General features: G+C 37.5%; 1 protein-coding gene across 5 annotated transcripts in view; it reads left to right on the top strand.

Annotated features, from left to right (window-relative positions):
• The window catches only part of TFDP1 (transcription factor Dp-1), a 43,045-nt gene extending 35,185 nt beyond the window's left edge, over positions 1-7,860 (top strand). For all 5 annotated transcript variants that reach the window (XM_061377721.1, XM_061377720.1, XM_061377722.1 and 2 more), the window contains exons 9-12: positions 629-780; positions 1,924-2,090; positions 2,692-2,773; positions 6,774-7,860. In XM_061377721.1, coding sequence (XP_061233705.1) covers positions 629-780; positions 1,924-2,090; positions 2,692-2,773; positions 6,774-6,921 — 549 coding nt within the window. In that variant the 3' untranslated portion in view covers positions 6,922-7,860. The remainder of the gene's footprint in view (positions 1-628; positions 781-1,923; positions 2,091-2,691; positions 2,774-6,773) is intronic.
• The last annotated feature ends 4,217 nt before the right edge of the window (positions 7,861-12,077 follow it).

Here is a 12,077-nt window from a genome sequence, read left to right as displayed (position 1 = left end):
CTTAGTTTGGTGTCTTAATAAAAGATTTATACTTGAGTGTCAATGGTTAACTTGAGTTTTTAGTTCCTAAACTGCCAGTCTTTAAAATATGAATATTCCATTCTGAAAAGCAGTTTTATTAAGATCTGAGAGTAAAGTCACTAACCTTAACTGAGTAATTTGGAAACCTGACATCAGATATTCAAATTCCAAATGTTAACTGGCTTTTAGTGTATACTTTCAGAAAAAAGACAGTATTAATGATTTGACTTGTTCTTGTGGAGTGCAGTAGCTAACAGGGAATGGTGAACAGCGAAGTAGGATGCTATATGAAAATTCTTTCTCCTAGTCACTGTTGTTTCTTCATTCTGTCAAGGATCTGTCCAAGAAACTGTCCTGATGTAGTTATTAAAATATGCATTTTTATTTTCAGTGAAATTTTGTTGTGTTACATTTTTCAGTACTCTCATTCGTGTCTCTTCCCGCATCTTAACATGCAGGAATATGATGATCATTCTGTCCTTTTCTGCATTTACTTGCTGCAGCTATTTTTTGTAGCTTGCTGGTATTCTTTATCTGAAGGATTTTGTTGTTAACAGGATCTTAAAAGTTTAATTCATACTTTTTGTATCACTATTGCTTTTTCTAGCAAATTGCCTTCAAGAACCTTGTTCAGCGAAACCGTCAAGCAGAACAACAGGCAAATCGACCACCACCTTCCAACTCTGTCATCCATTTGCCATTTATCATTGTGAACACCAGCAAGAAGACAGTGATTGACTGCAGTATTTCAAATGACAAGTGAGTTAACAAAGTTTTCTCTCAGGCTTTTGGTATTACGAGTTTTATGTCCATGCTAACGCATTCTAGATTTGCTAAAGATGAAATACAAATAAATTTACTTGTGCCTTTTCTGGATTCAGAACATGCAATTTCAGGCAGTTTTATAAAGATTTTAATAAATAGAATAATTGCATTAATAGAATCATAGAATAGTTAGGGTTGGAAAGGACCTTAAGATCATCTAGTTTCAACCCCCCTGTCATGGGCCAGGAAGCCTCACTCTAGACCATGTTGCCCATGGTTCTGTACAACCTGGCCTTGAGCACCGCCAGGGATGGAGCATTCACAGCTTCCCTGGGCAACCCATTCCAGTGCCTCACCACCCTCACAGTAAAGAACTTTTTCCTTATATGCACCCTGAACTTCCCTTGTTTAAGTTTGAACCCATTACCCCTTGTCCTATTGCTACAGTCCCTGATGAAAAGTCCCTCTATGGCATCCTTGTAGGCCCCCTTCAGATACTGGAAGGCTGCTATGAGGTCTTCATGCAGCCTTCTCTTCTCCAGCTTGAACAGCCCCAACTTTCTCAACCTGTCTTCATATTTAATATTTTTTTTTAAGACATACTATGGATAGATGTTAAGCAAAACAAGGCAGCAGTGCTAAAGTTTTATATCATACATACACCAAGGAGTGTTTTTCTCTGACTTCAACACGGGGAAATGCAACTTGCAGAATTGAAAATGGATTTTGTTTTCAGAACTGCTGTCCTCTACTTTTGGTTCAGAAAGCTAGCTCTTTCATTTGCTAAATAAAATCTGAATGTAGCAGTGTATTCTTGCGCTATTAGCTTACTAGAAAACCATAAAAAGAGGAAAAAAACACCCAACTCCCATTTCCCTTCCTACTCTATAAAGAAAAAAATATCAGGCATGCAAAATGTTTAATGTAAAACTCTTAAGCCTGTTAAAGACTTATATAGTGTATATAATGATGGTTTTAGTTGCTTGCTACCAAATGTATATGTATCTTGAAAAATTTGATTGCTTAATGTGATGTACCACTAACACTGTGTGTTGAGCTTTTGAAATGCTGCAATTCCTGAACCTAGAAAGTTACTTAAAGTCATTGAAGTTAATAGAGATATTTTTTTCTCTCCAGATTTGAGTATCTATTTAATTTTGACAATACTTTTGAAATTCATGATGATATAGAAGTACTAAAACGAATGGGAATGGCTTGTGGGCTAGAATCTGGAAGCTGTTCAGCAGAGGACCTAAAAATTGCGAGGAGTTTGGTTCCTAAAGCTCTGGAACCATATGTGACAGGTCAGTTACTCCAAGAAGAGTTGTTTTGTTAATATGAGACTCAAAAAGCAATGTGAAAATATCTGAGATCAGTTAATTTAAGTTCCACTGGTTTGTTTTAAAGTTTTCTAACAAATTCTCAAATAAATACACTTTTTAGTATACCTTAGGGAACAAATAACGGAGATTCTTAGAGAATGGGCTGTTGCTTTTCACAGAACCATGTTTTGCATTATACCACACAAGTAGATCTTTGCATTGTGCAGTTCATTTAAGAGAACATTTAGAGTTGATACACCTGCAGAGGCAAGGGGTAGTAAGTGTGAACATGGTCATGGCTTCATTTTATATTACTTTATTGTTTTCATTATATAAGCAATACTGGTGGCTTCTGACTTGCTCACTTCAAAATTAATGTTGGGGTTTTTTTTTATGTACTTCGACATTTTTGCTGTTGCACTAGCTCCTTGTCTTTTAGTTATGCTATTTTGGATATAGTACATCAGTATGTTCTGTTGGTTTGGTTGCAAGTCTCCTTTCTGGACTTTAAAAGGATTAAGCATTTATCTGAAATACCGAGTGTTTTGAAGTATTCTTGAAATATATATTGTTTGTTTTGCAGAAATGGCTCAGGGATCAATCAGCAGTGTATATGTCACATCTTCATCAGGTTCTGCATCAAATGGCACAAGATTTTCAGCCAGGTGGGATGAAATTATCAGTTTTTAAAATCTGCGATCAACAGATAAACTTAAGTAGGGGTTAAATATTTGATGAAAAAAGTTTTGTTTTAATTAAATGTGGTATTGGTATGTGTTTAAGTTTTTCTCAGGCATCACTTTTACTTGAGTAGTAGTAGTTCTTACTAGTGTCATTAAAGAAACCTTTTCCTGTATAGTGGAAGAGAAATTGAGTAGGCTGGTGTTAATCTTGAATGCATTATTTCTTTTTAGTTTGGAATTTGTGACAAGAAAATAGATACTTCCCTAAAGATACAAACTGGGCAAGGTTCTCCACTGATCATTAGTGTCTAACTTTAAAAAAGGGTTTTAGGTTTTAAACATTTTCAGAAATTGGTAGAGTGATAAACTGCAACTTGAGTTTAGCTTTTTGTGGATGTATGTAATTTCTGAACTTAAATATTATTTTTCTCTTGCTATGTAAGACTTTTCCTTAGGTAGTCACTACTGGATAGATTCTTTGTGTTGCACTTATCAACAAGTTGTCCTTGTTTATAAGCAAGTTCTGCTAAGTTGTAAAATGAGTTTAATATCATGTTTTTTCTTTAATATATCCAACCGAATATACCCTCTGTCTGTTTGAAACTCTTTCTCCTTGTCTGTCAACTGCATGTGCTGGTAAAACATCATTCTCAGTGTTTCTTATAAGCTCTCTTTAGGTACTGGAAGGCTGCTATAAGGTCTTCGTGGAGCTTTCTCTTCTCTAGACTAAACGAGCCCAGCTCTCTCAGCCTGTCTCCATAGGAGAGGTGTTCCAACCCTCTGATCACCTTCATTTCCCTTTTCTAGACCTGCTCTACCAAGGCAGTATGTGTCTTGTGTTGGGGGCCCCAGAGCTGGATGCAGTACTCGTGAGAATGGAGTAGAGGAGGAGAATCACCTCCCTGAACTTGGTTGGCTGTGCTCCTTTTGGTGCAGCCCAGGATGCAGTTGGCTTTCTGGGCTGCAGGGGCATGTTGGCAGGTCATGTCTAGTTTTTCATCCACCAGTATCTCCCAAGTGCTTCTCTACAGGGCTGCTCTCAACTCCGTTTATCCTCCAGTCAGTACTGATACTGGGGATTATCCTAACCCAGGTGTAGGACCTTGTGCTTCGCTGTGTTGAGTTTCATGAGGTTCATGTAGGCCCACTCCTTCTTCCCTCAAGTTTATCAGCAGCGCCACTCTGCTTTGTGTCATCTGGAGACTTGCTGAGGGGTGTGCTCAGTACCACTGTTGGTCATTAATGAAGATATTAAATAGTGTTAGTGCTGGTATGAACTCCTGAGTGACATCACTCATTACTGTTTTCTATATGGACATGGAGCTGTTGACTATAACTCTTATCATGCCAATTTCTTATCCATCAAACAGTCCATCTGTCAAACTCTTTATTTCTCTAGTTGAGAGGTGAGAATGTTGTGAGGGACTGTTAAAGGCCTTCCAGAAGCCCAGGTAGATTACTTATTCCCTTGTTCATTGGTGCATTTACTCCATCATAGAAGGCACATTTTGGCCCTCCTACAATCCTGTAATCGCCTCCCTGTCTTTCATATATATGTCAGCATAACTTCCAGAAGGAGCTGCTACATGATTCTAGGTGAGCCTAGAAAGGAGAGAGCAAGTTATAGATTACTTCACCTCTTTCCACGAGTGTTTTACGTTAGGATCACTGACAGGCTCTGCCTTGTAAATTATTTGTGAAATCGCTATACCATCAAAATTCTCAAGGAAGTCCTAATTTTTAGGCCATTTAATCCATTTGTGTTTAAAGGCAAAAATTCTGTATTGATGGGATTTCTTTAGACAAGCAATACAGCTTTATACTTGTTCTCTAAAGATAATCTTCTGGCAGGTTTTTCTCTCCCATCTGCCTTCTGTCAGAGTTGGAAGGAGGTCTTTCTAAAGATACAGTATCTGGGTTACTTTAAAAGGATAACACAGTTACATTTCTGAAAGTATTTTTCTAGTGAAACACCTTTTTGTAGCTAACAGGTTTACTTGAATGCAGAGAAAAAAGTAACTTGAAAACAGTTAAGCTCAGGGATGTGCAAGACTAGCAATGGTGAGGAACATGGTTCATGCTGCAGCCCATTCCTGCAGTCCAGAATTGTGAGGAATTTGTCTTGTTTTGTGCTAGGCAACTGAAGCTGAGTGAGAATATTGCTAAAATATCTTTAGAGAAACAGAACTTACGCAATAAGTGTCCCATTCTTACTGAGGTTCCTTCTGTGTTAACGTACATGGAGTTAGTGAAAAAGACCCCATGTATTTTTAAGATTTTGAAATTTGAATAGGCTGCTACTAGCTGAGAGACCAGTAGAAAAAATGGAGGCTGACTGTGGTTCATAATCTTGGTGAGAAGCACAAGAACTCCTTCTACCTCTGTTTCTTAGGAGGCTGGAAAAGAGGAGTGACAAATTATGTGTAATTATAGTACATGTATAAATATTCATGGTAGTAGGAAACTACAAGATCTGTACCTTTTCTGGTACCAAAAACTGTCAAAGAAAGGCTGCAGAAGACTGAAGAAGATTTTGCTGCCGATGCCTTCATTCCAATTTCTTTGTCTTGCTAAGAAGCTCAGGTTATGAAATCCAGTTCCATGTTTATCCAAAAGATGGGAGACAGTTTTGGGTTTGTACTTTCCAAGTTCACAGGAACACAAGCATTTTTTTTTTTGTTGTCGTTTTTGATGTTGCTTCTGCAGATAATTCTGGAGAATATAAGTTACCTGACCACAGCCAAACAGATATCTTACTATCTTCCTTCTGAGTAAATTTGCAGAGCAGCAGAAGCTCTTGAAGGTGTCTCACTGGACATACGTTTTCCTTGTGATCTTCTGGGGCAGTTTCATTCTGTGTGGTTACAGACCGTTGAACTAGCTCTGTACAACACTGTGCATGATAGATTATGTGCATCAGCTGGATTGAAAAATGACTAGCAAACATATTCTTGAAAGCAGTTTAAAAACGATGAATGTCTTCCAAGTTGGAGATACTTTTTCTGTGAATTTTAGAAAAAAACATTTTGTCAAGAATTTGTGACCACGTTTGATAGAAAAGATTGACAAAATAGCAAGTAATACTGGAGGCAGGAATGTTTTGGCTCTTAAAATAAAATACCTCCGGATACAGTTAACTCATCTAGGAACAAGATATTTCAGACCATATTTACAATGGTTGTGTGTATTTTGGTGGAAAAAGATCCCATTCAAGTAAGATACTTTCTAAATCTACTTGCTGATCCAGGAGATAAATTTTCAGTGTTGGTGAATTTTCAGTGTACATAGATGTCTACAAGAGGGAAAAATACAAGATGTCAAAGAAGTAGGGTTGTGTGGTTTTTTTGCTTGGGGAGAGTGTTGGTTTTGGGGAATTTTTGGGTGGTTCTGAGATTGGCGGGGTGTGGGTTTTTGGTACAGTTTTTTGTTGTTGTTATACAGTGGGCTTTTTTTAAACTAGGGAAGTATGAGAAGAAAACCATTTCAAGTTAAAAATACAGCACATGTAGCAATGATACACTTTGCCATGTAATAACAAAGTATTAAGGAGGAGCTATTAATACCCAATTTTCCAAGTCTTTTGAGTCAAGATCAGTGCTTAAAGATAGGATTCACTTGTGATGCAAGTTTCCAGTGCTACTTAAAAATAGTAAAGGGCTTAGATGGTTCTGTAGCTTTAACACTAAATGTACTTTAGAAGTTACCTGGAAAGCATACTTCTAAGGCACCTGTGAAAGGATTTAATCTTTGTATTAAACCTAAAGGAAGAAACACGATATGAACCTCTTCAAAATTACTTAAACTGTTTCTGCTTTTGAGAAATAACTTAGTCATGTTCAATACAGTTTATAAAATAGCAGCGGCAGATTCATTAAAGGAACAGACTAGATGCATGATTAAGAGCACAGTAAACTTGGAAAAATCATTAAGTAATACCAATTGGCTATGTTGGTTTTGTTGTTGGGTTTTTTTTTTCCTTCAGTGACTTTTCCAATGGTGGAGACGGGATGTTGGCTACAAGTTCCAACGGATCTCAGTACAGTGGCTCCAGAGTTGAAACACCAGTTTCTTATGTTGGGGATGACGATGATGACGACGACGATTTTAATGAAAATGATGATGACGACTGATGCCCTTTGCTTGTAGACTATTTTTTGTTAAAATTCAGCAAGCTTCAGGAATAAATTGTTCTAGGGAGAAGTGTCTCAAATAACTTTGCCCCGTCCCTCAAGGAGAATATTGGTAAGCAGTTCTAAGTTTAGAAATTGCACCTCTGATAAGCAAACAAGGATTGTTTTATGTAGGATATTTTTAAATGTGGTGTGGATGTGTGTTTTTGATACCAGTGTGTTAATGCAGAGCCTTTATTTACTTGTGTTTTAGGGGGTTTTGGTTTGTTGGTTGTTTCTTGTTTGTTTTGGGTTTGCTTTTCTTTTTTTTTACTTGAAGGAAAATGGATTTTGCCCCAAATGTTCTTGCGAAGTTTGCTAAAGAAAATGTAGACACATCATTGAGAAATAAAATGCTATCCTTCTGTGGAAAATGAATACACTGAATGGCAATTTATTTGGAGTGTATTTTGATGATGCCACTTTTGGAGGAATAGTGAGCTAATGTAGTGTTTTTTGTTAATCACGCAGTGTCCAAAGAACCAAACAAGAAAGATACGTCCTACTTTTTTACATGTTAAATTCCAGAAATGTTGTGAACTTATTTTCCCTTAAATTATATCTAACATGATGATTCCATCAAGTTTATATGCTTTTCACTGTATGTTGGGACATATGAGTAACAAAGATTTTTGGCAAATGTTTACTGCCAGTTGGTGCAGCTATATAAAATGTCTTGAAGGTTTGGAATGATTTATTGCTTATGGTAAAATTTGCCTGATTTCTTACAGGCAGACTTTGGAAACTTTTTATTATATAGTTGTTTACATACTTATAAGTCTATCATATAAAGACATGTACTGAAACAAATGTTTGTATTTGTTTCATAAGCATCTTCCTGTAATCTATTATAAAGTTGAAATTAAATATAGAGAATGTTTTAAGTTTTTTAACTCAAAATTTGTCAATCATTTTTAATAGTTCATTTTTATAAAAGGAATTTCAGGGCAGGTGGTAGTCTTTTTGAATTTATTCACAAACAATTAACTGCACAAATACTGTCAGCTGCCTCTTCTAAGACAGTAGTCTTTTTATTGAAACACAAATAAACTTTTCTGTAATATTTTATGGAATATAAAGAGACTATTAATTGTTTGACTTGTTTAACCTTGGCACTGTTAGTTTTTATTAATAAAACGCGCATGGGCATTTTTAACAAGCTCTGTGGTTTTTCTAATTTTAGGATTATTTTAGAGCATTTCTCTTCCTCTTGTCGCAAGACCTAGAACTAACTGTCTCAGCGTACTGCATCTGCACTACAGAGGTCCCGAATTTTTGGCTTTGATGTAGGAATATGTCCTTACAGCTCTTGGTAACTTACGGTATCTTTCCCTGTATGCTCTATTCTTTCACGTCTCCTTACTTCAGTCATACTGCTACTCAGCGTGCCAGGCCAGTTTTAGTAGTCCAGTCCAGCTTCTCTATTTAAAATCCCAGAGTTACTGTTCTAACTTTTCATCCCATGTTCCTCAGTCCTGGCTTTCAACTGTACATTCCCATGTCCTCAAAACTGATCTTCATCTATTTTCCATATATTTCCCCTTCACCTAAACATTTTTTTGGTTCACCTGAAAGTGCAGCTTACAGATGGGGCCAGTCACTCTGCCAGGTGGCTGTCAGTCAAGATTTGTTGCTTCCACAAACTTCAGGAAGTTGCTCAGAGATAACTTACAGTCTGATAAGTAGGCTGTCTGTAATAAGGGATCCTGGATAAACTTAAACCCTGTGGTAAATATGATGTTACATGTGTTGTTTTTTTTTTTTTCTCTGAGGGACTTCATCGTGACTTGTCTTACCACCCTTCTGTGGTAAGGGGGTGTGGGTGCTTACTACAGAGCAGCTGATACACAGTGAATGCTTTTTAATTGTATCAAACCTTGTAATATGAGTGAAACAAGCGAATTACTTAATTTTATGGGCCTGGGAAAACCATTTATTGAGAGGTAATTGCATGATTGGCTTCTCACCAAAGATGCCATTCTTTGCAGTGCTAGTGCTAGAAGCAAGGTTCTTATCATGGTTGAATCAGCTGATTCAAATTATCTTTGCTGTTGAATGGCAGTTTTCTCTGCGGAGTCCAACAACAGTTACCAAGGAGCTTCTGACAGGCCATGGGGGTTGTTTTTTTCCCTTACATTCTAAGTCTCCATTGTATGATTGAAGATTTACCTGCAAAGAGGAGCACAGGGATACTAGGTAAGAAAAGCTGCAAGCATCTGACAGTTTCGTTTTGGTTCTCATTAGTGGAATAGATCTTAGATGAAACACAGTCAAGATGGGAGTGGAAGTGCGCAAAACATAAATTTTCTAAGACATTGCTTTTGATTGCTGATGAATCTCTGAAATGGAATTTGAGAGTTCAGTGAAACACCATTGGAGGGGTCGGGGAACAAATTAATTATATGGTTAGACTTGATGATCTTAAAGGTCTTTTCTAACCTAAATGATTCTTTGATTCTATATTACCTTGGTTTCAGGAGAGCATTCTAGTAAGGGTGACTACCAGTAACAGAAAGTCCATTGAATTTTTAATTATGTGCTAGATTTTGGGCAGTTACCTGGTCATTGTGTTTAGGTGAGAAAGGAGGGTGAGGAGGGACAAAAGAGACCAATGGTGAGGAAGGAGGTGGAAATGAGGAAAGACTTCAAATCAAGGAGACTTAAGAAGTAGTAGGAGGGGACGAGAAAAGGAAGAATAGATTGAAACGTAAGAGTTTTCACAGAGGGAAGAAGGTGAAGTTAGGAAGAAGAAATGAGGAAAAAAAAAAGACTGGTAGTAGAAACTTTATTCAAACAGGAAAAAAAGGAGCAAAGAAATATGTAGTACAGGTGTAATAGTGCCAGGCCTGGCGTGAAAAGAGCTGGAAGGGGGAGATAACCACATGGTTCTTATCTCTGAAAAGGGTGACACCATAGGTACAGATGGAAAAGGAAGATCAAAAGCAGGAACAGAACGCCAGAGGAAATCATGGACAGGAAATTGTTGAGAAAGTCTGTGGAAGCAGAAAATACTGTAAAGAGAGAGAAGCTAGAATTCAGTTTAAGGAAGATTAAATGATGGAAAGGTAATGAGAATAGTAATAAGGGCTCAGTTTGGGGAAAAACATTATAAGGAAAGAATGTACTGTTACTCTCAATCTGTCAGTACTTTTTGTGATCTGAAGAAGAGGAAAAGTCACAAAGTGTGTATTTGTATCTCTGAAATGGTTCTGCAGATAAATCCTGGGACCAAAGTGCATCTTTCACTGTTTTTCTAAAGCGATAGTGAGCTTTGAAAGACTGTCCCTCCGTTTTGACATGTGAAATAAGTTAAGAAGGATTTCTTGGGGTTTTTTGTTTCAAAAGTAAACTGGTTTGCTTTTCCTTTTGGAATTTGATTGTCTTAAGTAAAGAGAAGCAAGGGTGACTTTGGAAATTTCTTTAAAATCTTCCTTCCATGAAAAGCAACCATTGCAGAGAAGAAAAAAACAATGGAGCTGATAGGACACAGGTCTTTGAAGATGACCTTTTATTAAATTGTTCATAGAAGGAGGTAGCTGTCATAACATAAATCTCTGTTTCTGTATCAGTGAACACATGATACATTGTGAAATCTGTACAGTAATGAGAAATCTGAAAATGGGAGGCTGCTTTAACTTAAAGAGGAGCAGTGGGAGAGCAGTGATGTAATGATACTGGAATGATTATAAGTAAAAAGGAAGAGTATATACAGTTTTTTCCAGATAGTTCAATTGCTTCCTGTAGGGATTTGTTTTCTCTTATCTGCTTATGAGAAGAGTGCTATTTATCTTGACTGCTACACTGAGTTGAGAACTCTCAGGTCTTCTCAGATCTGTCTCCTTCCAGAACAATGTGGATATCATCACAGGGGCTTTATTGTTAAAGCCTTGATTGTTTTACTTCAATTGTCATTCATTTATCAACAAGCCAGCAGCTTTGAATGTCATTATTTTGTAAATTTGGGACTTAAAGATTTTTCAAAGGAAAGGTTATTCTTGGGCTCTGATTCCTCCTTGAGCTTCTGTGGATTATGGAGGGTTAGCAAGATGCTGAGGGTCCAGAGCAGTTGCTATATGAGGAGAGGCTGAGGAAGAAGAACTTGTTAAGCCTGAATAAAAGGTGCCCTCAAGAGACCTAATGGCAGCTTTTCAGTACTTCAAGCAGGTTATTGCAAAGATGGAGTCAATCCACAGTGATGCCTGGTGTGACACAACACACAAATGAAACAAGATTATTTCCATTGGAGTTAAGCTGTGAAACAGGTTTCCCAGAGAAGTTGTGCTGACTTAGGGTTTTCAAGATTAGACGGGATAAAAGCTCTGAGCAATGAAGAATCTGACCTCACAGCGGACAATGTTTTGAGCTGGGATGGACTAGAGATGGCCTGAGATGCCTTCCAGCCATTACCATATGGATCCCATAAGAGATGAAAAGAAAACAAACAACATTTTAGAAAGTACCATGTATCAGTGTCATGAACAGACTAACAAGTGGGTCATCTGGATTGCCTGCAAAGACTCAGCAGAAAATGAATGGAAGCTCAGATCATATTCAGAAACCATCAAAAGTTGCCAAACTCCTATGATAGAAAAGGTAGCTCGATGAGGGGATAGAAGTGAAAACTTGTCTTCCTTTACAGTGGGAGTTCTGAAAAGCAGAAGTGCAGCTGATGCCGAGAGCAGAATGAAGAAGGGCAGCAACTGACATGCATGGGGGCTTCCTACTTCCAACATTTGATTACACTGGTAGTTCTCATCTGGCATCATGGTGGTTGTCACCTAGCTGCATCTGCCTGTCACTGAGCTGGGGAGCTGCTGTGTCCAGAGAGACATTCAAAGTATGTCAGCAGTAACAAGTGAAACATTTGTCGCAGAAAACCATGATTACTGATTCACAGCTTTGCTGTGATAAAGGCACAATATCCTGATATGGCAAAGAATAGAGACTGGTGTTAATCAAGAATCACCCATGTAACACCTTTACAAGTACTTTTCTTTGTTCTACTATGACTTCTGTTTGTTCCATTTTTGGATGTTTTAAATGGGTTGGAATACAAACTTTGGCTCAAAGATTTGATCTTTTAACACATCGCTGTGTATGCATCATGGTACATTGCT

The sequence above is a fragment of the Neopsephotus bourkii genome, unplaced genomic scaffold (assembly GCF_033783945.1).
Source record: "Neopsephotus bourkii isolate Nb327-2 ecotype Australia unplaced genomic scaffold, CSIRO-AGI_Nbou_v1 NB_1760, whole genome shotgun sequence".
Classification (NCBI taxonomy): Eukaryota; Metazoa; Chordata; class Aves; order Psittaciformes; family Psittacidae; genus Neopsephotus; species Neopsephotus bourkii.
The sequence above is the reverse complement of the archived record's forward strand: the minus strand, read 5'-3'. Positions and strand labels throughout refer to the sequence as shown.